This window comes from Vidua macroura, unplaced genomic scaffold (genome assembly GCF_024509145.1).
Source record: "Vidua macroura isolate BioBank_ID:100142 unplaced genomic scaffold, ASM2450914v1 whyUn_scaffold_231, whole genome shotgun sequence".
In the NCBI taxonomy this organism is placed as follows: Eukaryota; Metazoa; Chordata; class Aves; order Passeriformes; family Viduidae; genus Vidua; species Vidua macroura.
In genome coordinates this window covers 23,443-48,724 of record NW_026530598.1, presented here as the reverse complement: position 1 = coordinate 48,724, position 25,282 = coordinate 23,443, and the positions used below count along the sequence as shown (strand labels likewise).

Sequence of the window (25,282 nt, the reverse complement as noted above, 5' to 3'; positions counted from 1 at the left end):
CAAAACCGTGGGAGGACCCCAAAAAAACCCAGGGGGACCCCAAAACCTTGGGGGGTGGGGCCCCAAAACCTAGTGGGGAGACTCACAAACCCCAAGAGGGACCCCAAAAACCCCGGGGGGGACCCCAAAATCTCAGTGGGGACCCCAAAAACCCCAGAAACGCCCTGGACCTGAAGGAGGGGACACACATAAAACCATTTTGGGAGACCCCCCCCCCAAAATGTGTGACGGGTTTGGGGTGGGGCCTGGGGTTCCCTGGGTTAGGGGTGACCCCTGGATGTCCCCTGGTGACCCCTGGATGTCCCCCCGATGTCCCCAATGTCCCCTGGTGTCCTGCAGGCAGCGGCCGGCCCTGGGCGAGTGCCTGGCCCGCCTGGCTGCTGCCATGGGGTGCCGTGGGGTGACCCCTGGATGTCCCCCCGGTGTCCCCCCCGATGTCCCCCCGATGTCCCCGATGTCCCCGCAGGCAGCGGCCGGCCCTGGGCGAGTGCCTGGCCCGCCTGGCCGCCGCCATGCCCGTGGCCTTCCTGGAGCCGCAGCTGAACCACCTGAACCCCAGCTCCGTGTACAGCACCAAGAGCGCCCGCGAGCGCGCCCGTGGGTGTCACCTGTGTGTCACCTGTGTGCCACCTCTGTGCCGCCTGTGCCACTTCTGTGTCACCTGTGTCACCCCAGGGTCGCCTGTGTCACCTGTGTTCCCCTGTCCCCAGCCCCTGTCCCCGTGTCCCCAACCCTGTCCCTTGTCCCCAGCCCTGTCCCCGTGTCCCCATGTCCCCTTGGTGTGTCCCCAGCCCCTGTCCCCGTGTCCCCATGTCCCCTTGGTGTGTCCCCAGCCCTGTCCCCGTGTCCCCATGTCCCCTTGGGGTGTCCCCAACCCTGTCCCCGTGTCCCCAACCCTGTCCCAGTGTCCCCAGTGCTGGGTCTCCCCTCGCGGGTGGAGGAGCTGTGCCCTGTCCCATTGGGATGTCCCCAGCTCCTGTCCCCGTGTCCCCAACCTTGTCCCCGTGTCCCCAGCCCTGTCCCCATGTCCTCATCTCCCCTTGGGGTGTCCCCAGCCCCTGTCCCATTGGGGTGTCCCCAACCCTGTCCCCGTGTCCCCCCCAGTGCTGGGTCTCCCCTCGCGGGTGGAGGAGCTGTGTCCTGTCCCCTTGGGGTGTCCCCAGCCCCTGTCCCCGTGTCCCCAACCCTGTCCTTGTGTCTCCATCTCCCCTTGGGGTGTCCCCAGCCCCTGTCCCTTTGTCCCCAGCCCTGTCCCCATCTCCCCTTGGGTGTTTCCTGCCCCTGTCCCCATGTCCCCAACCCTGTCCCGTGTCCCCAGTGCTGGGTCTCCCCTCGCGGGTGGAGGAGCTGTGTCCTGTCCCATTGGGGTGTCCCCATGTCCCCTCGGGGTGTCCCCAGCCCCTGTCCCCGTGTCCCCAACTCTGTCCCATGTCCCCAGCTCCTGTCCCCATGTCCCCAACCCTGTCCCGTGTCCCAGTGCTGGGTCTCCCCTCGCGGGTGGAGGAGCTGTGTCCTGTCCCATTGGGGTGTCCCCATGTCCCCTCGGGGTGTCCCCAACCCTGTCCCGTGTCCCCAGTGCTGGGTCTCCCCTCGCGGGTGGAGGAGCTGTGCCCGGACCTGCCGGACCTGGAGCGGCTCATGGGGGACATCGGTGGCCTGGCGGACTCGGGGGCGCGCTACACGGAGATGCCACACGTGATCGAGGTGACGCTGCCCATGCTGTGCCACTACCTGCCCCGCTGGTGGGAGCGCGGCCCCGACGCCGCCCCCCAGGGCCCCTGGGCCACCGACGTCACCGGCCACCACCTCAACGCCCTCCTGGGCCACATCCTGCACATCGTGGTCAACAACCTGGGCATCGACGAGGCCTCCTGGATGAAGAGGCTGGCGGGTGAGGGTGCCCAGAGGGGCTGGTGGCCATGGGCGGGTCCTGCAGGTCACTCTGCTGGGTTTCGGTGGTCCCAGGATGGGGCTGGTGGCCACAGGCAGGTCCTGCAGGTCACTCTGCTGGCCCTGGGTGGGTTTCAGTGGCCCCAGGATGGTGCTGGTGGCCACAGGCAGGTCCTGCAGGTCACTCTGCTGGGTTTTGGTGGTCCCAGGGTGGTGCTGGTGGCCCTGGGTGGGTCCTACAGGTGATGGTGGTGGCCATGTGTGGTCCTGGAGGGTCTCTGGTGGCCCTGGGCCATTTTGGTGGTCCCGGGGCTCACAGTGGCCACGGTTGCCCATTGCAGTGTTCACCCAGCCCATCGTGAGCAAGGTGCAGCCAGAGCTGCCCCAGGGGTGTTTAGGTGGTCCTGGGGTGGTTCCAGGGGTGTTTTGGTGGTCCCAGGGGTGTTTTGGTGGCCCTGGGACATTTTGGTGGTCCCAGGGGTATTTAGGTGGTCCTGGGGTGGTCCCAGGGGTGTTTTGGTGGTCCCAGGGGTGTTTAGGTGGTCCTGGGGTGGTCCCGGGGGTGTTTTGGTGGTCCCAGGGGGGTTTTGGTGGCCCCGGGCCGTTTTGGGCTGTCCTGGGGCTCACAGTGGCCACGGTTGCCCACTGCAGTGTTCACCCAGCCCATTGTGACCAAGGTGCAGCCAGAGCTGCCCCAGGGGTGTTTTGGTGGTCCCAGGGGTGTTTAGGTGGTCCTGGGGTGGTCCCAGGGGTGTTTTGGTGGTCCCAGGGGTGTTTTGGTGGCCCCGGGCCGTTTTGGCTGTCCCGGGGGCTCACAGTGGCCACGGTTGCCCACTGCAGTGTTCGCCCAGCCCATCGTGAGCAAGGCGCGGCCGGAGCTGCTGCGCTCGCACTTCATCCCCACGCTGGGGCGGCTGCGGAAGCGCGCGGGGAAGGTGGTGGCCGAGGAGGAGCAGCTGCGGCTCGAGGGCAAGGCCGAGGGCGAGGACGCGGAGCTGCTGATCCGCGACGAGTTCTCGGTGCTCTGCCGCGACCTCTACGCGCTCTACCCGCTGCTCATCCGCTACGTGGACAACAGCCGGTCAGGGCCGGGGCTGGGGACACGGCTGGGGACATGGCCAGGGGGCTGGGGACAGTGATGGGGGGCTGGGGACAGTACTGGGGGTTGGGGGACATGGCTGGGGACACGGCCAGGGGGCTGGGGACATGGCCAGGGGGCTGGGGACAGTGATGGGGGGCTGGGGACAGTACTGGGGGGCTGGGGACACGGCTGGGGACACGGCCAGGGGGCTGGGGACATGGCCAGGGGGCTGGGGACACGGCTGGGGACACGGCCAGGGGGCTGGGGACACCACCGGGGTGAGCCAGCTGTGGTGGGTTTGGGGACATGGCCACGGTGGCCTTAGGGACACAACCAGGGTGAGCCAACCATGGTTACCTTGGGGATATGGCTGTGGTGGCCTTGGGGACATGGCCGGGGTGGCCTTGGGGACACAGTTGTGGCGACCCAACCATGGTGGCCTTGGGGACACAACCAGGGTGTGACAACCATGGTTACCTTGGGGATATGGCCGTGGTGGCCTTGGGGACATGGCTGTGGTGACCCAACCGTGGTGGCCTTGGGAACCCAACCACAGTGGCCACAGGGACCAAACACGGGGGGAATCATTAATGGTGGCCATGGGGACCCAACGATGGTGGCCATGGGGTTAGTGACCCTGCTGACCAACAGCGGTGACCCGCTGATGGTGGCCCCTGGGTGGTGACCCCCCCTGTGACCCCCTGTGTCCCCCCGGTGTCCCCGCAGGGCCAAGTGGCTGACGGAGCCCAACGAGGACGCGGAGGAGCTGTTCCGCATGGTGGGCGAGGTCTTCATCTACTGGTCCAAGTCTCACGTGAGTGGGGGTCCCAGGGGGCCTGTGGGGGGTCCCAGGGGGCCTTTGGGGGGTCCCTGACCCCCTGTCCGTGTCCCCCCCCACCCCAGAACTTCAAGCGTGAGGAGCAGAACTTCGTGGTGCAGAACGAGATCAACAACATGTCCTTCCTGACGGCCGACAGCAAGAGCAAGATGGCCAAGGTGGGCTGGGGGGGACCCCAAAATGCCCCCCCCCCCCCCCCCGCCAGGACCCCCTGCGCCCCCCAGCCCACCCGACCCCCCCTGGGCTCCACCCCACCCAATCCCCCCCCAGAGCCCTGAAAACCGCCCCGAACCCACCTGGGACCCCGAATTCACCCCAAAACCCACCTGGGACCCTGAATTCACCCCAAAACCCACCTGGGACCCTGAATTCACCCCAAATCCCACCTGGGACCCTGAATTCACCCCAAATCCCACCTCAAACCTGTAATTCACCCCAAAATCCCACCTGGGACCCCGAATTCACCCCAAATCCCACCTCAAACCTCTAATTCACTCCAAAACCCACCAGAGACCCCAAATTCACCCCAAATCCCACCTTAAACCTCTAATTCACCCCAAAATCCTATCCTGGACCCCGAATTCACCCCAAATCCCACCTGAGACCCCAAATTCACCACTGTCTCAGTGTCCCCAACACCGTCCCAGTGTCCCCAGTGCTGTCCCCAGTGCTGTCCCCATGTCCCTAACGGTGTCCCCAGTGGTGTCCCCGTGTCCCTAATGGTGTCCCCATGTCCCTAACGGTGTCCCAGTGTCCCTAACGGTGTCCCCAGTGGTGTCCCCATGTCCCTAACGGTGTCCCAGTGTCCCCAGTGCTGTCCCCAGTGGTGTCCCCATGTCCCTAATGGTGTCCCCAGCGGTGTCCCCGTGTCCCTAACGGTGTCCCAGTGTCCCCAGTGCTGTCCCCCAGTGGTGTCCCCATGTCCCTAACGGTGTCCCCAGCGGTGTCCCCGTGTCCCTAATGGTGTCCCAGTGTCCCCAGTGCTGTCCCCAGTGGTGTCCCCATGTCCCTAGCGGTGTCCCCATGTCCCTAACGGTGTCCCCAGTGGTGTCCCCATGTCCCTAACGGTGTCCCCGTGTCCCTAACAGTGTCCCAGTGTCCCCTAACGGTGTCCCCGTGTCCCTAACGGTGTCCCAGTGTCCCCAGTGCTGTCCCCAGTGGTGTCCCCATGTCCCTAACGGTGTCCCCGTGTCCCTAACTCTCTCTCTTCTCTCCCCTCGGCTGCGGGTGCTGCTCCCAGTCTGGAGATGGACAGGTTAGCGGGGAGGGGGCTGGGGGGGACAGGGGTCCCCCAGGACCCCTCGGGGGGGTCACCACATCTGGGACCCCCCAAAACTCCTGCAGGGTCCTGTCCTGGGGGTCACCACACTTGGGATCCCCCAAAACTCCTGCAGGGTCCTGTCCTGGGGTCACCACGGTTGTGACCCCAAAACTCCTGCAGGGTCCTGTCCTGTGGGGCCACCACGCTTGGGACCCCCAGGACCCTTCTGTGGCGTGACCTTGGCTGGGACCCCTCTGTCCTTATGGGGTTACTCCTGTCCCTGTGCTTTTGGGGTCCCTGCTGACCCCGTGTCCCCATCCCTGTCCCCGTCCCCGTCCCTGCAGGGTGGTGGCTCGGAGCAGGAGCTGTCACTGAGGTTTTGGGGTCCCTGCTGACCCCGTGTCCCCATCCCTGTCCCCATCCCTGTCCCCGTCCCCGTCCCTGCAGGGCGGTGGCTCGGAGCAGGAGCGCTCCAAGAAGCGGCGCCGCGGGGACAGGTACTCGGTGCACACCTCGCTCATCGTGGCCACGCTCAAGAAGATGTTGCCCATCGGCCTCAACATGTGCTCGCCCGCCGACCAGGAGCTGATCGCGCTGGCCAAGGGCCGCTACGCCCTGGTGGGTGCCCGGGGACACCTGGGGACACCTGGGGACACCTGGGGCCACCTGGGGACACCTGGGGACACCTGGGACCCACAGATGTCCCCTGGGTTTAGGGACAAAGCCCTGGGGCTGGGGACATGGCGCTGGCCAAGGGTGGCCACTGCGCCCTGGTGGGTGGCCAGGGACACTTCAGGGACACCCCCAAGGGTTTGGGGACCTCTCCCTGAGGTGTCCCCTGTGTCCCCCCCCCCTGCAGAAGGACACGGACGAGGAGGTTCGGGAGTTCCTGCACAACAACCTGCACCTGCAGGACAAGGTGAGCTGGCACAGCCCCCATGTCACCGTGTCCCCTGTGTCACCGTGCCCCCTGTGTCACCGTGTCCCCCGTGTCACCTGTGTGCCCAGTGTCACCTGTGTCCCCAGGAGCCCCCTGTGCCCCCCCATTTCCCCAATGTCCCCAGGTGGAGAACACGGGCTCGGCGCGCTGGCAGATGGCCCCAGTGCTGTCCCCAATGTCCCCAATGCTGTCCCCAATGTCCCCAATGCTGTCCCCAGGTGGAGAACACGGGCTCGGCGCGCTGGCAGATGGCCCCGGTGCTGTCCCCAATGTCCCCAATGTCCCCAATGCTGTCCCCAGGTGGAGAACACGGGCTCGGCGCGCTGGCAGATGGCCCCAGTGCTGTCCCCAATGTCCCCAATGCTGTCCCCAATGTCCCCAATGCTGTCCCCAGGTGGAGAACACGGGCTTGGCGCGCTGGCAGATGGCCCCGGTGCTGTCCCCAATGCTGTCCCCAATGTCCCCAATCAATGTCCCCAGGTGGAGAACACGGGCTCGGCGCGCTGGCAGATGGCCCCGGTGCTGTCCCCAATGCTGTCCCCAATGTCCCCAATCAATGTCCCCAGGTGGAGAACACGGGCTTGGCGCGCTGGCAGATGGCCCCGGTGCTGTCCCCAATGCTGTCCCCAATGTCCCCAATCAATGTCCCCAGGTGGAGAACACGGGCTCGGCGCGCTGGCAGATGGCCCCGGTGCTGTCCCCAATGCTGTCCCCAATGTCCCCAATGCTGTCCCCAGGTGGAGAACACGGGCTCGGCGCGCTGGCAGATGGCCCTGGTGCGCCAGGCGGGCCGGGACGAGGACCCCGACAGCCCCGAGCAGGTCGTGCGCAGGGTGCAGGAGGTGTCGGCCGTGCTCTACCACCTGGAGCAGGTGTGGGGGCTGGGGGGGCTGGGGGGGCTCAGGGGTGCCCAGGTGACCCCAGGTGACCCCAGGTGACCCCCCCACAGACGGAGCACCCCTACAAGTCCGAGGTGGCCGTGTGGCACAAGCTTTGGGTGCTGTGTGCCTTTCTGGGTGCCCTGGGGGGGGTCCTGGGGGGGTTCAGGGGTGCTCAGGGGGGTTTGGGGGTGCCCAGGTGACCCCAGGTGACCCCAGGTGACTCTCCCTGCAAACAGAGCACCCCTACAAGTCCAAGGTGGCCGTGCGTCACAAGCTTTGGGTGTTGTGTGCCCTTTTGGGTGCCCTGGGGTGTTTTGGGGGGTCCCAGGGGTGCCCAGGTGACCCCAGGTGACCCCAGGTGACCCCCCCCACAGACGGAGCACCCCTACAAGTCCAAGAAGGCCGTGTGGCACAAGCTCCTGTCCAAGCAGCGCCGCCGCGCCGTCGTCGCCTGCTTCCGCATGACCCCCCTGTACAACCTGCCCAGGTGGGCACGGGGGCACTGGGAGGGCACTGGGGGCACTGGGAGGGCACTGGGAGTGGGGGTGGCCACCCTGAGACCCCCTCAGGGGAACTGGGAATGTCCTTGGAGGCGTTTCAGCCCTGCTGGGTGACACCTGGGACCCCCTGGGTGGCACCTGGCTCTCCCTAGGTGGCACCTGGGACCCCGTGGGTGTCACCTGGGACCCCCTGGGTGGCACCTGGCTCTCCCTAGGTGGCACCTGGGACCCCGTGGGTGTCACCTGGGACCCCCTGGGTGGCACCTGGCTCTCCCTAGGTGGCACCTGGGACCCCGGGTGGCACCTGGGACCCTGTGGGTGGCACCTGGGACCCCCTGGGTGACACCTGGGAGCCCTGGGTGACACCTGGGAGCCCTGGGTGGCACCTGGCACTCCCTGGGTGGCACCTGGGAGCCCTGGGTGGCACCTGGCACTCCCTGGGTGGCACCTGGAACCCTTGGGTGGCACCTGGCACCCCCTAAGTGACACCTGGGACCCCGTGGGTGGCACCTGGGACCCCGGGGGAGGGCTGGGCCCCAGGTGAGGCCAGGTGGGCGCAGGTGACACGGGTGTCCCCAGGCACCGGGGCCTGTAACATGTTCCTGGAGTCCTACCGGCTCTCGTGGCTGGCCCGGGAGCAGCCGCCCTTCGAGGACCGCATGATCGACGACCTCTCGGTGACAGCCGGGGCTGGGGACACCCCCGGGGGCTTGGGGACACTCCCGGGGGCTTGGGGACATCTCCAGGGGGTTTGGGGACATCCCTGGGGGCTTGGGGACATCCATCGGGGATCTGGGGACATCTCCAGGGGGTTTGGGGACATCCATCGGGGATCTGGGGACATCTCCAGGGGGTTTGGGGACATCTCCAGGGGGTTTGGGACATCCATCGGGGATCTGGGGACATCCCTGGGGGTTTGGGGACATCCCTGGGGGTTTGGGGACATCCCTGGGGGTTTGGGGACACCCCCGGGGGCTTGGGGACATCCCTGGGGGTTGGGGACATCCATCGGGGATCTGGGGACATCCCCCAGGGGTTTGGGGACATCCATCGGGGATCTGGGGACATCTCCAGGGGGTTTGGGGACATCCCCGGGGGTTTGGGGACACCCATTGGGGGTTTGGGGACACCCCGGGGGTTTGGGGACATCATTTTGGGCTTGGGGACATCCCCTGGGGGTTTGGGGACATCTCTGGGGCTTTGGGGACATCCTTCGGGGGTTTGGGGACATCCCTGGGGGTTTGGGGACATCCCCGGGGGTTTGGGGACACCCCGGGGGTTTGGGGACACCCCGGGGGTTTGGGGATATCATTTTGGGGTTGGGGACATCCTTCGAGGGTTTGGGGACATCCATCGGGGCTTTGGTGACATCCCCCGGGGCTTTGGGGACATCCATTGGGGGTTTGGGGACATCATTTTGGGGTTGGGGACATCCTTCGAGGGTTTGGGGACATCCTTCGGGGATTTGGGGACACCATTTGGGGTTTGGGGACACCCCGGGGGTTTGGGGACACCCCGAGCCCCCCTGACGCGGGGTTTGGGGTTTCTGGGCCCAGAAGTCGGGGCGGGAGGAGGAGGAGGAGGAGGAAGAGGCGGAGGCGCGGCCGGACCCGCTGCACCAGCTGATCCTGCACTTCAGCCGCACTGCCCTGACCGAGCAGAGGTGACCCCAAATCCCTGAGGGGACCCCAAAAACCCTGAGGGGACCCCGAACCCCTGAGGGGACCCCAAATTCCCTGGGGACCCCAAATCCCAGCAGGGACCCCAAATCCTGAGGTGACCCCAAATCCCTGAGGGGACACAAAATCCCCGAGGGGACCCCAAATCCCCTTGGGGACCCCAAATCCTGAGGGGACCCCAAATCCCCTTGGGGACCCCAAATCCCTGTGGGGACCCAAAATCCCTGACGGGACCCCAAATTCCTGCGGGGACCCCAAATCCCTGAGGGGACCCCAAATCCCTGAGGGGACCCCAGATCCTCTGGAGACCCCAAATCCCTGCAGGGACCCCAAATCCCTCTGGGTCTGGGATCCAGAAACCCCAAATCCCACTGGGAGGGACCCCAAACCCACGGAGAAGCCCCAAAACCCCACAGAGGAGACCCCAAATCCCACCGTGGGCACCCCAAAACCCGGGGTGACACCTGAGGCCGGGGGCAGCTCCAACCCCCCGGGCTCACCTGGGGCTCACCTGGGTCCCCTTTTGGGGGGTTCCGGGGTGTCCCCCCCCCCGTCCCCAACCCGTGTCCCCCTCCCCACACCCCGCAGCCACCTGGAGCAGGATCACCTGTACATGGCCTACGCCGGGATCATGGCCAAGGTGGGGCACCCCAAAAACCGCGGCACCCCAGAACTGGGGCACCCCAAAAACCGGGACACCCCAAAACCGGGACACCCCAAAACCGGGACACCCCAAGGGCTGTGGGCTCGGGGGTCCTCGAGGTCATTTTGGGGGTGGAGGGGCTGGGATTGGGGTGGGGTCCCCAGGGATTTTGGGGGGAACTGGAGATGGGGGGGTTCCCAAAGATTGGGGGGGTCCCCATGGGGCTGAAGGAGTTTGGGGTCCCCAAAGATTGGGGGGGGGGGTCACAGGGGGATTTGGAGGTCCCCGGGGATTTTGGGGGTCACAGGGGTTTTGGGGGTTCCCAGGGATTTTGGGGGTTTCACAGGGGTTTCAGGGATGGGGGGGGCTTTGGTGGTCCCCAGGGATTTTGGGGACCCCCAGGTGGGTTTGGGGGGGGTTCCTAATTTGAGGACCCCCCCCCCCATTCCCCCAGAGCTGCCACACAGAGGAAGGGGAAGAGGAAGAGAAGGAGGAAGAGGAGAAGGAAGAGGAAGAGGCCGAGGATTCGTTTGAGGTGGGGGGGACCCCAAAAACTCCTGACCCCCTCTGTGACCCCCCTGACCCCGAGACCCCCCTGACCCCCCCATGACCCCTGTGACCCCCTGACCCCCCCATGACCCCTGTGACCCCCTGACCCCAGGAGAAGGAGATGGAGAAGCAGAAGCTGCTGTCGCAGCAGGCCCGGCTGCACACGCGGGGGGCGGCCGAGATGGTGCTGCAGATGATCAGCGCCTGCAAGGGTGAGTGACCGCTGAGTGACCAATGAGTGACCAATGAGTGACCAATGAGTGACCAATGAGTGATCGCTGAGTGACCAATGAGTGACCAATGAGTGACCCCTGAGTGACCAATGAGTGACTAATGAGTGACCAATGAGTGACCGCTGAGTGACCAATGAGTGACCAATGAGTGACTGCTGAGTGACCGCTGAGTGACCAATGAGTGACTGCTGAGTGACCCCTGAGTGACCGTGAGTGACCATGAGTGACCAATGAGTGACCAATGAGTGACCCCTGAGTGACCATGAGTGACCAATGAGTGACCAATGAGTGACCGCTGAGTGACCCTGGTGTGACCCCTCGGTGACCCCTCGGTGACCCCTCGGTGACCCCGGTGCCCCCACCTGTCCCCAGGTGAGCGGGGGGCCATGGTCTCCTCCACCCTCAAGTTGGGCATCTCCATCCTCAACGGGGGCAACGCGGACGTGCAGCAGGTGCGTCAGCCCACCTGGCCTACCTGTCCTCAATGTCCCACCTGTCCCTGTCCCACCTGTCCCCAATGTCCCACCTGTCGCACCTGTCCTCAATGTCCCACCTGTCCCCCCGTCTCACCTGTCCCCCTTGTCCCTGTCCCACCTGTCTCACCTGTCCCACCTGTCTCAGCTGTCCCCCTTGTCCCTGTCCCACCTGTCTCACCTGTCTCACCTGTCCCACCTGTCCCACCTGTCCCACCTGTCTCACCTGTCTCACCTGTCCCACCTGTCCCACCTATCCCCACCTGTCCCACCTGTCTCACCTGTCCCACCTGGCCCCACAGAAGATGCTCGAGTACCTCAAGTCCAAGCGCGAGGTCGGATTCTTCCAGAGCGTGCAGGCGCTGATGCAAACCTGCAGGTACGGGAGGGGGACCCGCGGGAATTGGGGTCACCCCGGGGCCATTGGGGTCACCCCGGGGCTATTGGGGTCCCCCTGTGGGAATTGGGGTCACCCCGCGGGAATTGGGGTCACCCCGCAGGAATTGGGGTCCCCCCGGGGCCATTGGGGTCACCCCGGGGCTATTGGGGTCCCCCTGTGGGAATTGGGGTTCCCCTGGGGCTATTGGGGTCCCCCTGTGGGAATTGGGGTCCCCCTGGGGCTATTGGGGTCCCTCCCGGGGCTATTGAGGTCTCCCTGGGGCTATTGGGGTCCCCCCCGGAGCTGTCGGGGTCCCCCGGAGCAGGCGGGACCCCCGGGCGGGGCCGTGGCGGTTTTGGGGTGCCCCTGACCCCGCTCCCGCAGCGTCCTGGACCTGAACGCCTTCGAGCGGCAGAACAAGGCCGAGGGGCTGGGCATGGTCACCGAGGAGGGCACGAGTGAGTGGGGGACCCCCGGGACCCCCCCGGGACCCCCCCGGGACCCCCAGAGGGACGGGGCAAGCTGGGACTGAGGGGGGGTCCCCCCGTTCTGCACCCCAAAACCCCCGCGCTGCTCCACCCCAAGCCCCTGCTGAGCGTGTGGCTCCCTGACCCTAAAACCCCCCAAAATCTAATGCCCCCCCACCCCTAATGCACCCCAGTTCCTGCCCTAAAACCCCCCAAAATCTAATGCCCCCCCCACCCCCAATTCCCCCACTAATTCCCTCAAACCCCAATGCCCCCCCGCCCCTAATGCCCCCCAAAATCTTTTGCTCCCCACCCTCCTAATTGCCCCCCTTTGTTTGTCATCCCCCCCAAACCCTAAATCCCCCCATGATCCCTAAATCCCCCAAACCCCAATTCCCCCCACCCCAATTATCCCTGTGGATCCCCAATTCCCCCCCTGGATCCCCAATTCCCCCCCCCTGGATCCCAAATTTCCACCCTGGATCCCCTAAATCCCCCCTGGTTCCCTAAATCCCCCAACCCTAATACCCCCCACCCCCCAATTCCCCCATGGATCCCAAATTTTTTCCACCCTCCTAATTCCCCCCACCCCAAAATCTTTCCCTGGACCCCCAATTTCCCCGCTGGATCCCCAGTGTCCCCCAACCCTAATTCCCCCCCTGGATCCCCAATTTCCCCCCTGGATCCCAAATCCCCCCCACCCTCCTAATTCCCCCCACCCCAAATCTTTCCCTGGACCCCTGGTTTCCCCCCAGACCCCCAAATTCCCCCCGGTGCCCCCCAAAATCCCCGTGCCCCCCCCCTGCTCACTGTCTCTTCTCTCCCCCCGGCTCCGCTGGCAGTCATCAGCCGGGAGAACGGTAAATATGGGGCGGGAACGGGGGGGCTATAGGGCCAGGGGGGGCTACAGGGCCTCAGGGGCTGCAGGAGGGCTGTGGGGCGCCTTATAGGGCTGGGGGGGCTATGGGGTCTAGGGGGCTGTAAGGGGGCCATGGGGGATTTGGGGCTGGGGGGGGCTATGGGGTCTTGGGGGCTGTAAGGGGGCTATGGGGGATTTGGGGCTGGGGGCTATAGGGAATTATTGGGGGCTATAGGGGATTATCAGGGCTATGGGGGATTTGGGGCTGGGGGGGGCTATGGGGTCTTGGGGGCTGTAAGGGGACTATGGGGGATTTGGGGCTGGGGGCTATAGGGAATTATTGGGGGCTATAGGGGATTATCAGAGCTATGGGGGATTTGGGGCTGGGGTCCATGGGGGATTTGGAGCTGGGGGTTATAGGGCATTATCAGGGCTATGGGGGATTTGGGGCTGGGGTCCATGGGGGATTTGGGGCTGGGGGCTACAGGGGATTATCAGGGCTATGGGGGATTTGGGGCTGGGGGCTATAGGGCATTATCGGGGCCATGGGGGATTTGGGGCTGGGGGCTATAGGGCATTATCGGGGCTATGGGGGATTTGGGGCTGGGGTCCATGGGGGATTTGGGGCTGGGGGCTATAGGGCATTATTGGGGCCATGGGGGCTTTCGGGGGTCTGTAGGGCTGGGGGGGTCTCCAGGTGGTCTCAGGGCTGTAGGGGGGTCAGGGCTGGGGTCCCTCAGGGGTCCCCAAAGGCTCCATGGGGCTGGGGGGGGCAGGAGGAGGGTGGCTGTCACCGTGTCCCTGCTTGTCCCCTGCGTGTCCCCTCCCTGCTAACCACCCCCATGTCCTCACTGTCACCCTGCTTGTCCCCGTGCCACCCCAGCATGTCCCTGTGCCACCCCAATGTCCCCTCCAGTGTCCCTGTGCCACCCTGCTTGTCCCCGTGCCACCCCAGCATGTCCCTGTGCCACCCCAATGTCCCCTCTGCTGTCCCCGTGCCACCCTGCTTGTCCCTGTGCCACTCTGTGGTGTCCCCGTGCCATCTCAGGGCGTCCCCATGCCACTCTCTGGTGTCATTGTGCCACTTCAGGTTGTCCCTGTGCCACTCTCTGGTGTCCCCGTGCCACTCTCTGGTGTCACTGTGCCACCCTGGGGTGTCCTTGTGCCACCTCGGATTGTCCCCGTGCCACTCTCCGGTGTCCCTGTGCCATCTCGGTGTCCCCGTGCCACTCTCTGGTGTCATTGTGCCACCTCAGGTTGTCCCTGTGCCACTCCCTGGTGTCACCGTGCCACCCTGGAGTGTCCTGGTGCCGCCTCAGATTGTCCCCGTGCCACTCTCTGGTGTCCCTGTGCCACTTCAGGTTGTCCCTGTGCCACTCTCTGGTGTCCTGGTGCCACCTTGGATTGTCCCCATGCCACTCTCTGGTGTCCCTGTGCCATCTCGGGGTGTCCCTGTCACACCAGGGTGTCCCTGTGCCACTCTGTGGTGTCCCCGTGCCACTGGGGCGTGTCCCCGTGCCACCCGTGACCCCCGGTGACCCCGCTGTCCCCGTGTGCCCCCCGTGTCCCCCCAGGGGAGAAGGTGATGTCGGACGATGAATTCACCCAGGACCTGTTCCGGCTGCTGCAGCTGCTCTGCGAGGGCCACAACAACGGTGGGGACACCTGGGGACACGGGGGGACACCTGGGGACACTGGGGGACACCTGGGGACACGGGGGGACACCTGGGGACACCTGGAGACACGGGGGGACACCTGGGGACACCTGGGGACACCTGGGGACACGGCTCGGGGGGCTCTGTGTGGGGAGGAGGGGGCTCGGGGGTCCCTGGGCCAGGAGGGGCCGGGAAGAGGGCGGTGACTCGGGGAGGGGGGGACACAGGGGGACACGGGGGGACCCAGGTGGCAGCGAGGTGACAGCGAGGTGACCCCCGGGGTGTCCCTGTCCCCCCCAGACTTCCAGAACTACCTGCGGACGCAGACGGGGAACACGACCACCATCAACATCATCATCTGCACCGTGGACTACCTGCTGCGCCTGCAGGTGACACACACCTGTCCCCAGTGTCCCCAGTGTCCCCAGGAGCCACCGGCGACTGCTGCCGGCCCCGTGTCCCCTCACTGTCCCCAACGTCCCCAGGAGTCCATCAGTGACTTCTACTGGTACTACTCGGGCAAGGACGTCATCGACGAGCAGGGCAAGAGGAACTTCTCCAAGGCCATGGCCGTGGCCAAGCAGGTGTTCAACAGCCTCACCGAGTACATCCAGGTGAGACCCCTGGGCACGCCTGGGACCCCCGGGCACGCCTGGGACCCCCCTGGATACACCTGGGACCCCCCGGGCACGCCTGGGACCCCCCTGGATACACCTGGGACCCCCCGGGCACGCCTGGGACCCCCCCTGGATACACCTGGGACTCCCCCCGGACACGCCTGAGACCCCCAAACACACCTGGGACCCCCCGGACACACCTGGGACCCCCTGGACACACCTGGGACTCCCCCCGGACACGCCTGAGACCCCCAAACCCACCTGGGACCCCCTGGACACACCTGGGACTCCCCAAACTCACCTGGGACCCCCTGGACACACCTGGGACCCCCCTGGACACACCTGTGACTCCCTGGACACACCTGGGACCCCCCAAAATCCACCTGGGACCCCCCTGGACACACCTGGGACCCCCCAAAATCCACCTGGGACCCCCCTCCTGGACACACCTGGGACCCCCAAACCCCCACAAAGCTCCCCCGTGCTCCCAGTGCCCCGGGGGCTCTCGGGGGTCCCTCCCAGTGTCCCGGTGTCCCCCAGGGCCCCTGTACTGGGAACCAGCAGAGCCTGGCCCACAGCCGCCTCTGGGACGCCGTCGTCGGCTTCCTGCACGTCTTTGCACACATGATGAAGAAGCTGGCTCAGGTGGGCACCGGGAGCACTGGGAGGGCACTGGTTGGGCACTGGGAGTTACTGGGAGGTAACTGGGAGCTCTGGTGCGCAGGACTCGTCCCAGCTCGGGCTGCTGAAGGAGCTGCTGGACCTGCAGAAGGACATGGTGGTGATGCTGCTGTCCCTGCTCGAAGGTACCTGGGGAGAGTCCCCTTGTGCCACCCGGGGTGTCCCCACGTCCCCCAGGGGGGCCCTTGACCACCCAGGTGTCCCCTGACCACCCAGGTGTCCCCTGACCACCCAAGGTGTCCCTTTGACCACCCAGTGTCCCTTTGACCACTCAAAATGTCCCCTGACCACCCAAGGTGTTCCTTGACCACCCAAGGTGTCCCTTGACCATCCAAAGTGTCCCTTTGACCACTCAAGATGTCCCCTGACCACCCAAGGTGTCCCTTGACCACCCAAGGTGTCCCTTTGACCATCCAAAGTGTCCCTTTGACCACCCAAGGTGTCCCTTTGACCACCCAGTGTCCCTTTGACCACTCAAAATGTCCCCTGACCACCCAAGGTGTCCCTTGACCATCCAAAGTGTCCCTTTGACCACTCAAGATGTCCCTTGACCACCCAGGTGTCCCCTGACCACCCAGGTGTCCCCACGCCCCCCAGGCCGTCCCCACGGCTCCGGGGCCGCCGGCAGGGCGGTGACGCCGCCGTGTCCCCGCAGGGAACGTGGTGAACGGCACCATCGCCCGGCAGATGGTGGACATGCTGGTGGAGTCCTCCAGCAACGTCACCATGATCCTCAAGTTCTTTGACATGTTCCTGAAGCTGCGCGACATCGTCTCGTCCGACGCCTTCCGCCACTTCGTCACCGACCCGCGCGGGCTCATCTCCAAGAAGGACTTCCAGAAGGCCATGGACAGCCAGAAGCAGTACGAGCCCGACGAGATCCAGTTCCTGCTCTCCTGCTCCGAGGCCGACGAGAACGAGATGATCGACGTGGAGAGCTTCGCCCAGCGCTTCCAGGAGCCGGCGCGCGACATCGGCTTCAACGTGGCCGTGCTGCTGACCAACCTGTCGGAGCACGTGCCGCACGACCAGCGCCTCAAGACCTTCCTGGAGCAGGCCGAGAGCATCCTGGACTATTTCCGGCCCTTCCTGGGCCGCATCGAGATCATGGGGGCGGCGCGGCGCATCGAGCGCATCTACTTCGAGATCAGCGGCGCCAACAAGGCACAGTGGGAGATGCCGCAGGTCAAGGAGTCCAAGCGCCAGTTCATCTTCGACGTGGTCAACGAGGGCGGCGAGGCCGAGAAGATGGAGCTCTTCGTCAACTTCTGCGAGGACACCATCTTCGAGATGCAGATCGCCTCGCGCATCTCCGAGGAGGAGGCGCCGCGCGACGAGGAGGAGGAGGACGACGAGGACAGGGAGGACGAGGAGCCGGCCGAGGCTCCGGCGCCGGCGCTGCCGGGCTTCGGGGCGCTGCGGCGGCTGCTGGGCTCGCCGCAGGCGTGGCGCCGCAGGATCAGGAGGCTGCGCAAGAAGTCGGGGCGCGAGCTGGCGTGGGAGGCGGGCGTGGGCGCGGGGCGCGTGGCGCTGGGGGGCGTGCTGGGGGGGCTGGGGGTGCTGGGGGCCGTGGGGCGCCTGGCCTGGAGCTCGCTCTTCGGCGGGGGGCTGGTGGAGGGGGCGCAGCGCCTGGGGGTCATCGAGGTGCTGGGCTCCATGCCCGACCCCACCCAGGACGCCGTGGGCGGGGGCGAGGCCGGGGCGGGCGACGAGGGGGGACCCCCGGAGCCGGAGCAGCCCCCCGAGGCGCAGCTGGAGGCGCCCCCGGCCGAGGAGGAGGAGGAGGAGCGGCGGGAGGTGAAGGCCGTGCCGGCGGGGCCGGGGGCGCGCAAGGACCCCCATTTCAGGCTGGCGGCCCCCGACGCCCCCGGGGGGCTCGGGGACATCGGGGAGCCCCCCGGGGCTGAGCCCCCCACCCCCGAGGGGACCCCCATCCTGCGCAGGAAGATCGGGGTAAGGGGGGGAAAGCGGATTTTGGGGGTTCCTGTGGCGCTTTGGGGGTCCCTAGGGGGGATTTTGGGGGTTTTTGGTGGGGGAGGACCCCAGGGGTCACTGCGGAGGGTGGGGCTTGGGGAGATTTTGGGGGTCCCAATGGCAGTTCCTGGTGGGGGGGGTTTGGGGGGACCCGGGAGGGAGATTCTGGGGGTCCCTTTGAGGGAGGGGGTCCCCGGGGTCCCCTTTGGGGGGTGGGACACCGTGGAGGGTCCCCAAAGCCTCGATTCCAACCCCCTCCATGGCCCTGCCCGGCCTCAGGGGGACTTTGGGGGGTCTGGGGGGATGTGCCCCCCCAGCCCCCCCCCCCTCCGACCCCCCTTGTCCCCCCCAGGAGATGGCGGAGCAGGTGGGGGAGGGGCAGAAGGAAGAGGAGCCCCCGGCCGAGACCGAGAAAGCCGAGTAAGGGCGGGGGGGGGCGGGAATTTGGGGAGGGGTCCCTGCCCCGCGGGGGGCTGTGGCCGGCTCCGGGGGTGTCCCCGAGCCCCCCCCCGCCCACTGTGGGCCGCTGTCCCCCAGCACAGAGAACGGCGAGAAGGGCGGGGGTCCCGAGGGGCCCGAGGAGGGGCCGGAGCCCCGCGCCCCCCCGAAGCGGCGCAAGTCGGTGCCCCGGGAGCGCCGGGAGCCCCCGGCCGAGGGCGGCTTCGACTTCTGGGGCGAGCTGGAGGTGCAGAGGGTCAAGTTCCTGGTAAGGGGGGGCCGGGGGTCTCCGGGGGAGGGGGCTTGGGGGTGCCCCGAGGGGATTTGGGGAGTCCCGGGGGTCCCTGGATTGGCCGGTTCCCCCTCCCCCCAGAATTACCTGTCGCGGAACTTCTACAACCTGCGGTTCCTGGCACTGTTCCTGGCCTTCGCCATCAACTTCATCCTCCTCTTCTACAAGGTGGGGGGGCTGGGGGGAGGGGGGTTTGGGGGGCCTGGGGCTCGGGGTGGGGGGCTTTTAGGGGGTCCTGGGTCCCCACTGAGCTGCTGAGATGAGGTGGGGACACCCCAGAGCCATCGGAGCTTGGGGTGGGGACACACAGGGGTTTGGGGACACTTTGTGTGCCCCCAGACCCTGGTACCCCATTTTGGGAGGGGTCCCCAGACCCTTTTATCCCCACAGAGGGGGGGTTGGGGACACTTTGGGTGCCCCCAGACCCCAGTACCCCGTTTTGGGGGGGGGGGGGGTCCTCAGACCGCAGTACCCCGTTGTGGGGGCATCTCCAGATACCTGTGACCCCATAGAAGGGGTCTGGAGCCCCCCTGTCCCCACAGAGGGGGGGTTTGGGATACTTTGTGTGCCCCCCGATCCTGGTACCCCCATTTTGAGAGGGGTCCCCAGACCCTTTTATCCCCACAGAGGGGGGGTTGGGGACACTTTGGGTGCCCCCAGACCCCGATACCCCATTGTGGGGGGGGTCCCCAGACCCCCGTGTCCCCACAGAGGGGGAGTTTGGGGACACTTTGGGTGCCCCCAGACCCCGATACCCCATTGTGGGGGGGTCCCCAGACCCCCGTGTCCCCACAGAGGGGGGGTCTGGAGCCCCGCTGTCCCCGTGGGGGGGGCGGGTCCCTCACCTGTCCCCGTCCCCGCAGGTGTCCGAGCACCCCCCGGGCGCCCCGGAGGAGCCCGAGGGCTCGGGGGCGGCCCCCGAGGAGGACGGGGGCGTCCCGGGGGGCGCGGAGGCGGCGGGGGGGGTCCCGGAGGAGCCCGAGGTTTATTATTTCCTGGAGGAGAGCACGGGCTACATGGGCCCGGCCCTGCGGGGGCTGGCGCTGGCCCACACGCTGGTGGCCTTCCTGTGCATCATCGGCTACAACTGCCTCAAGGTGACCCCCGGGACACCCCCCCGGTGTCCCCAAATCCCTGTGGGGTCCCCAAATCCCTGTGTGATCTCCCCAAACCCCTGTGTGACCCCAAATCCTTGTGTGTCCCCAAACCCCTGTGGGGGTCCCCAAACCCCTGTGGGGGTCCCCAAATCCCTGTGTGTCCCCAAATCCCTGTGGGGGTCCCCAAATCCCTGTGTGACCCCAAATCCCTGTGTGACCCCAAACCCATGTGTTCTCCCCCCGACCCCTGTGTGTGTCCCCCCAACCCCTGTGTCCCCCCCTGTGACCTCCTGGTGTCCCCAATGTCACCTGTGACCCCCCCCCGGTGTCCCCAATGTCCCCTGTGACCCCCCTGTGACCCCCCCGGTGTCCCCAGAACCCCTGGTGATCTTCAAGCGGGAGAAGGAGGTGGCACGGCACCTCGAGTTCTCGGGGCTCTACTGTGACCCCCCCGACCCCTGTGACCCCCCCTGACCCCTGTGACCCCCCGGTGTCCCCAATGTCCCCTGTGACCCCCCCCCGGTGTCCCCTGTGACCCCCCCGGTGTCCCCAGATCCCCCTGGTGATCTTCAAGCGGGAGAAGGAGGTGGCGCGGCGCCTCGAGTTCTCGGGGCTCTACATCACCGAGCAGCCCCCGGACGACGACGTCAAGGGACAGTGGGACCGCCTGGTGCTCAACGCCCAGTACGGCACTGGGACGCACTGGGAGGGCACTGGGGGCACGGGGAGGGCACTGGGGAGTACTGGGAGGGCACTGGGGGGTACTGGGAGGGCACTGGGGGGTACTGGGAGGGAACTGGGATGCACTGGGAAGCACTGGGGGCACTGGGAGGGAACTGGGATGCACTGGGGGGGCACTGGGGGGCACTGGGAGGGCACTGGGGGGCACTGGGAGACACTGGGGGGCATTGGGAGGAAACTGGGATGCACTGGGGGGGCACTGGGGGGCACTGGGGGGCACTGGGAGACACTGGGGGGCATTGGAAGGGCACTGGTGGGCACTGGGAGGGAACTGGAGGGCACTGGGGGGCACTGGGAGACACTGGGGGGCATTGGGAGGGAACTGGGAAGCACTGGGGGGCACTGGGAGGGAACTGGGGGGCATTGGGAGGGAACTGGGAAGCACTGGGGGGCACTGGGAGGGAACTGGGGGGCACTGGGGGGGAACTGGGGGCACTGGGAGGGAACTGGGGGGCACTGGGGGGGCACTGGGGGGCACTGGGAGACACTGGGGGGCATTGGAAGGACACTGGGGGGCAATGGGAGGGAACTGGGGGGCACTGGGAGGGAACTGGGAAGGCACTGGGGGCACTGGGAGGCACTGGGGACTCACAGGAGGGCACTGAGGGGGTTCCAGGGGTTCCCGAGGGGCTGGAAGGGTGGTCTGGGGGTTTCGGGGGGGTCTCACAGAGGTTTTGGGGGTGCTGGGGGGGTCCGGTGGGACCAACTGGGGTCCCCCGGCAACCCCCACCTGGGGGCGTCATCCCCACTGACCCCCCCCCATTTTGTGCCTTGACCCCCCCCCCAGATCCTTCCCCAGCAATTACTGGGACAAGTTCATCAAGAGGAAGGTGAGGAGGGGTCCTGGGGCCGCCACCCCCTACCCACCTTTTGGAGGTGCCCCCCCCGACGCTTTGAGGGGTTTTACCTCGATTTTGGGGTGTCCCCCCCCCCCAATCCCCCAGGTGATGGAGAAGTACGGGGACATCTACGGGCGGGAGAGGATCGCCGAGCTGCTGGGCATGGACCTGGCCAGCCTGGAAATGGGGGCCCAGGGCGAGCGCAGGGCCCCCCCCGACAGCTCCCTGCTCACCTGGTGGGCACGGGGGGCACCTGCGGCACCTTGGGGGTCCTGTGGGGGGGGGTTGGGGTCCTAGAGGGGGGAGTTTGGGGGAGTTTGGGGGTGCTACAGGGGTCTAAGGGGGGGTTTTGGGGTCCTAGAGGGGGGATTTGGGGGAGTTTGGGGGAGTTTGGGGGTGCTACAGTGGTCTAAGGGGGGATTTTGGGGTCCTAGGGGGGGATTTGGGGGAGTTTGGGGGAGTTTGGAGGTGCTACAGGGGTCTAAGGGGGGTTTTGGGGTCCTAGGGGGGGATTTGGGGGAGTTTGGGGGAGTTTGGGGGTGCTACAGTGGTCTAAGGGGGGATTTTGGGGTCCTAGGGGGGGATTTGGGGGAGTTTGGGGGAGTTTGGAGGTGCTACAGGGGTCTAAGGGGGGTTTTGGGGTCCTAGGGGGGGATTTGGGGGAGTTTGGGGGCACTACAGTGGTCTAAGGGGGGTTTTGGCGTCCTAGGGGGGGATTTGGGGGAGTTTGGGGGAGTTTGGAGGTGCTACAGGGGTCTAAGGGGGGTTTTGGGGTCCTAGGGGGGGATTTGGGGGAGTTTGGGGGTGCTACAGTGGTCTAAGGGGGGTTTTGGCGTCCTAGGGGGGGATTTGGGGGAGTTTGGGGGTGCTACAGGGGTCTAAGGGGGGGGTTTGGGGTCCTAGGGGGGGGATTTGGGGGAGTTTGGGGGTGCTACGGGGATCTAAAGAGGGGGTTGAGGTCCTGGGGGGGGGATTTGAGGGAGTTTGGGGGTGCTACAGGGGTCTAAGGGGGGGTTTTGGGGTCCTAAGGGGGGATTTGGGGGAGTTTGGGAGTCTAAGGGGGGGTTGGGATCCTAGAGGGGGATTTGGGGGAGTTTGGGGGTACTACAGGGGTCTAAGGTGGGGTTTAGGGGTCCTGTGTGGTCCTGGGGGCAGTCAGACACCCACCTCGTGGGTCTGGGGGATCCCCTGGGGGGGGGGTCCTGACCCTTCCTGGGGGTGTCCCCACCCGCTGACCCCCCCACCCGCCGTGGCCCCCCCCAGGATCACATCCATCGACATCCGCTACCAGATCTGGAAATTCGGGGTGATTTTCACCGATAACGTGAGTTTGAGGGGGGGAAGGGGCGCCACAAAGCCGGGCTGTGAGACCCCCCCCCCTCCTCCCCCCCGGCTTTGGGGTGACCCCCAGGTGTGCCCCCCAGTCCTTCCTGTACCTCACCTGGTACATGGCCATGTCCCTGCTGGGCCACTACAACAACTTCTTCTTCGCCTCGCACCTGCTGGACATCGCCATGGGCGTCAAGACGCTGCGCACCATCCTCTCCTCCGTCACCCACAACGGCAAGCAGGTGTGGGGGCACCCCCGGCGTGTGGTGGAGGGGGGGTCCCGGGGGGGTCCCCGCGTGCCCCCCTGACCGCCCTGTGCCCAGCTGGTGATGACGGTGGGGCTGCTGGCCGTGGTGGTCTACCTGTACACCGTGGTGGCCTTCAACTTCTTCCGCAAGTTCTACAACAAGAGCGAGGACGAGGACGAGCCCGACATGAAGTGCGACGACATGATGACGGTGAGATCGGGGACGGGGGGGGGGGGTCCCGGGGGAGGTCCCCAGATGGATTTTTGGGGTTCTCCGGGGGTCCCTGACCTCCCCCCCGACCCCCGCAGTGTTACCTGTTCCACATGTACGTGGGGGTCCGGGCCGGGGGCGGCATCGGCGACGAGATCGAGGACCCTGCGGGGGACGATTACGAGCTGTACCGCGTGGTCTTCGACATCACCTTCTTCTTCTTCGTCATCGTCATCCTCCTGGCCATCATCCAGGGTGGGAACCTCATGGGAAGAGATGGGGAGGGGGCTTTGGGGGTCATCGTCATCCTCCTGGCCATCATCCAGGGTGGGAACCTGATGGGAAGGGATGGGGAGGGGGCTTTGGGGGTCATCGTCATCCTCCCGGCCTTCATCCAGGGTGGGCACCGCGTCTGGGGGGGTGGGGAGGGGGCTTTGGGGGTCATCGTCATCCTCCCGGCCTTCATCCAGGGTGGGCACCGCGTCTGGGGGGGTGGGGAGGGGGCTTTGGGGGTCATCGTCATCCTCCCGGCCTTCATCCAGGGTGGGAACCCCTGGCAGGGGATGGGGAGGGGGCTTTGGGGGTCATCGCCATCCTCCTGGCCTTCATCCAGGGTGGGAACCACATCTGGGGGGGTGGGGAGGGGGTTTCAGGGGGTCTGGGAGTCATCATCATCCTCCTGGCCTTCATCCAGGGTGGGCACCGCGTCTGGGGGGGTGGGGAGGGGGCTTTGGGAGTCATCGTCATCCTCCTGACCTTCATCCAGGGTGGGAACCTCATGGGAAAGGATGGGGAGGGGGCTTTGGGGATCATCGTCATCCTCCTGGCCATCATCCAGGGTGGGAACCCCCCAGATGGGGGGCTGTGGGGTCAGTCTGGGGGTCCTGGAAGGGGCTGAGAGGGATCAGGGGGGTCCTGGAAGGGGCTGAGGGGGATCAGGGGGGTCCTGGAAGGGGCTGGGGGGGATGTGAGGGTCCTGGAAGGGGATCTGGGGGGATCAGGGGGTCCTGGAAGGGGCTGGGGGGGATGTGAGGGTCCTGGAAGGGGATCTGGGGGGATCTGGGGGGATCAGGGGGTCCTGGAAGGGGATCTGGGGGGATCTGAAAGGGCCTTGGGGGGGATCTGGGGGTCCTGGAAGGGCCCTGGGGGTGATGTGGGGGGATCAGGGGGTCCTGGAAGGGGCCGGGGGGGATCTGGGGGTCCCCTCCCGCTGACCCCTCCGTTCCGTGCCCCCCAGGTCTGATCATCGACGCCTTCGGGGAGCTGCGGGACCAGCAGGAGCAGGTGAAGGAGGACATGGAGGTGAGTCGGGGGGAGGGGGGGGGGGCAGGAGGATGAGGACCCCCATCCCAGGTGGGGTCGGGGGGCGCCGAGACCCCTCTGTGACCCCCACCCCCGGGCCCCCTCCCCAGACGAAATGTTTCATCTGTGGCATCGGGAGCGATTATTTCGACACGACGCCGCACGGCTTCGAGACCCACACGCTGGAGGAGCACAACCTGGCCAACTACATGTGAGATGGGGGGGCTGGGGGGGGGCTACAGGGGGCTTCTGGGAGGTCCTGGAGGGGTCCGGGGGTCCCTGCTGACCTCCCCCCCCCCCCCCCAGGTTTTTCCTGATGTATTTGATCAACAAGGACGAGACGGAGCACACGGGGCAGGTGGGGAGAGGGGGGGGCCTGGGGAGGGGGCGTGGGGGGGGGTCACTGGGGGGTCTGCGGGGGCTTGGGAGGGTCACTGGGGGGTCTGGGGGGCTTGGGGGGGTCCCAGGGTGGTCTGGGGGGGCTTGGGAGGGGGTCACTGGGGGTTCTGGGGGGATCCCAGAGTGGTCTGGGGGGGTTTGAGGGGGTCCCAGGATGGTCTGGGGGGCTTGGGGGGTCACTGGGGGGTCTGGGGGGGGTCACTGGGGATTCTGGGGGGGGTCTAGGGGGAGAATGGGGCCCACAGGGAAGGGCAGTCCCATGAGGGGGCTCTATAGGAGGGGTCTCTATGGGATTGGGGGGGGGTCTCTGTGGGATTTGGGGGGGTCTCTAAGGGATTTGGGGGGTCTCTATGGGATTTGGGGGGGTCTCAAGGGGATTTGGGTCAGGTCTCTAGAGGATTTGGGGAGGGTCTCTAGGGGATTTGGGGGCGTCTCTAGGGGATTTCGGGTGTCTGTGGAATTCCCAGGGTGGGTGAGAGGGTGCTGTGGGGGGTCCCCCATGCCCCCGACGCCCCCTCCCCAATTCCTCCCCCAGGAATCTTACGTGTGGAAGATGTACCAGGAGCGCTGCTGGGATTTCTTCCCGGCCGGGGACTGCTTCCGCAAGCAGTACGAGGATCAGCTGGGATGACCCCAAAATCCCCCTCCCCAAAATCCCCCTTCCCCAAAAATCCCCTTCCCCAAAAATCCCCTTCAAGTGCCTTTGACCCACCTCCCCCCCCCCCAATAAACGCTGCTGAGGGTCACTGGCTCGTCACAGACCCCCCCAAAAAGCCCCAAAATGACC

The 25,282-nt window shown here is 66.4% G+C and overlaps 1 protein-coding gene across 1 annotated transcript; it reads left to right on the top strand.

The window, feature by feature from the left end:
- Positions 1–339: 339 nt before the first annotated feature.
- RYR1 (ryanodine receptor 1) lies at positions 340–25,256 on the top strand (the record flags this gene model as incomplete). The annotated part of the gene is given in 42 exon segments (XM_053969531.1): positions 340–390; positions 467–597; positions 1,577–1,891; positions 2,731–2,971; positions 3,698–3,785; positions 3,875–3,967; positions 5,050–5,064; positions 5,518–5,688; positions 5,930–5,989; positions 6,748–6,882; positions 7,266–7,378; positions 7,971–7,977; positions 7,979–8,068; positions 8,948–9,054; positions 9,659–9,710; positions 10,168–10,248; positions 10,375–10,474; positions 10,868–10,947; positions 11,271–11,347; positions 11,732–11,805; positions 12,657–12,674; positions 14,248–14,328; positions 14,629–14,717; positions 14,814–14,942; positions 15,486–15,590; positions 15,670–15,751; positions 16,282–17,579; positions 17,953–18,020; positions 18,138–18,306; positions 18,412–18,498; positions 19,194–19,427; positions 19,981–20,111; positions 20,956–20,998; positions 21,113–21,243; positions 22,271–22,331; positions 22,432–22,578; positions 22,660–22,794; positions 22,893–23,049; positions 24,032–24,096; positions 24,207–24,307; positions 24,403–24,454; positions 25,031–25,256. Coding segments are annotated over 42 exon segments (5,560 nt in total), but the record flags the coding sequence as incomplete, so codon positions are not given.
- Positions 25,257–25,282: the final 26 nt, after the last annotated feature.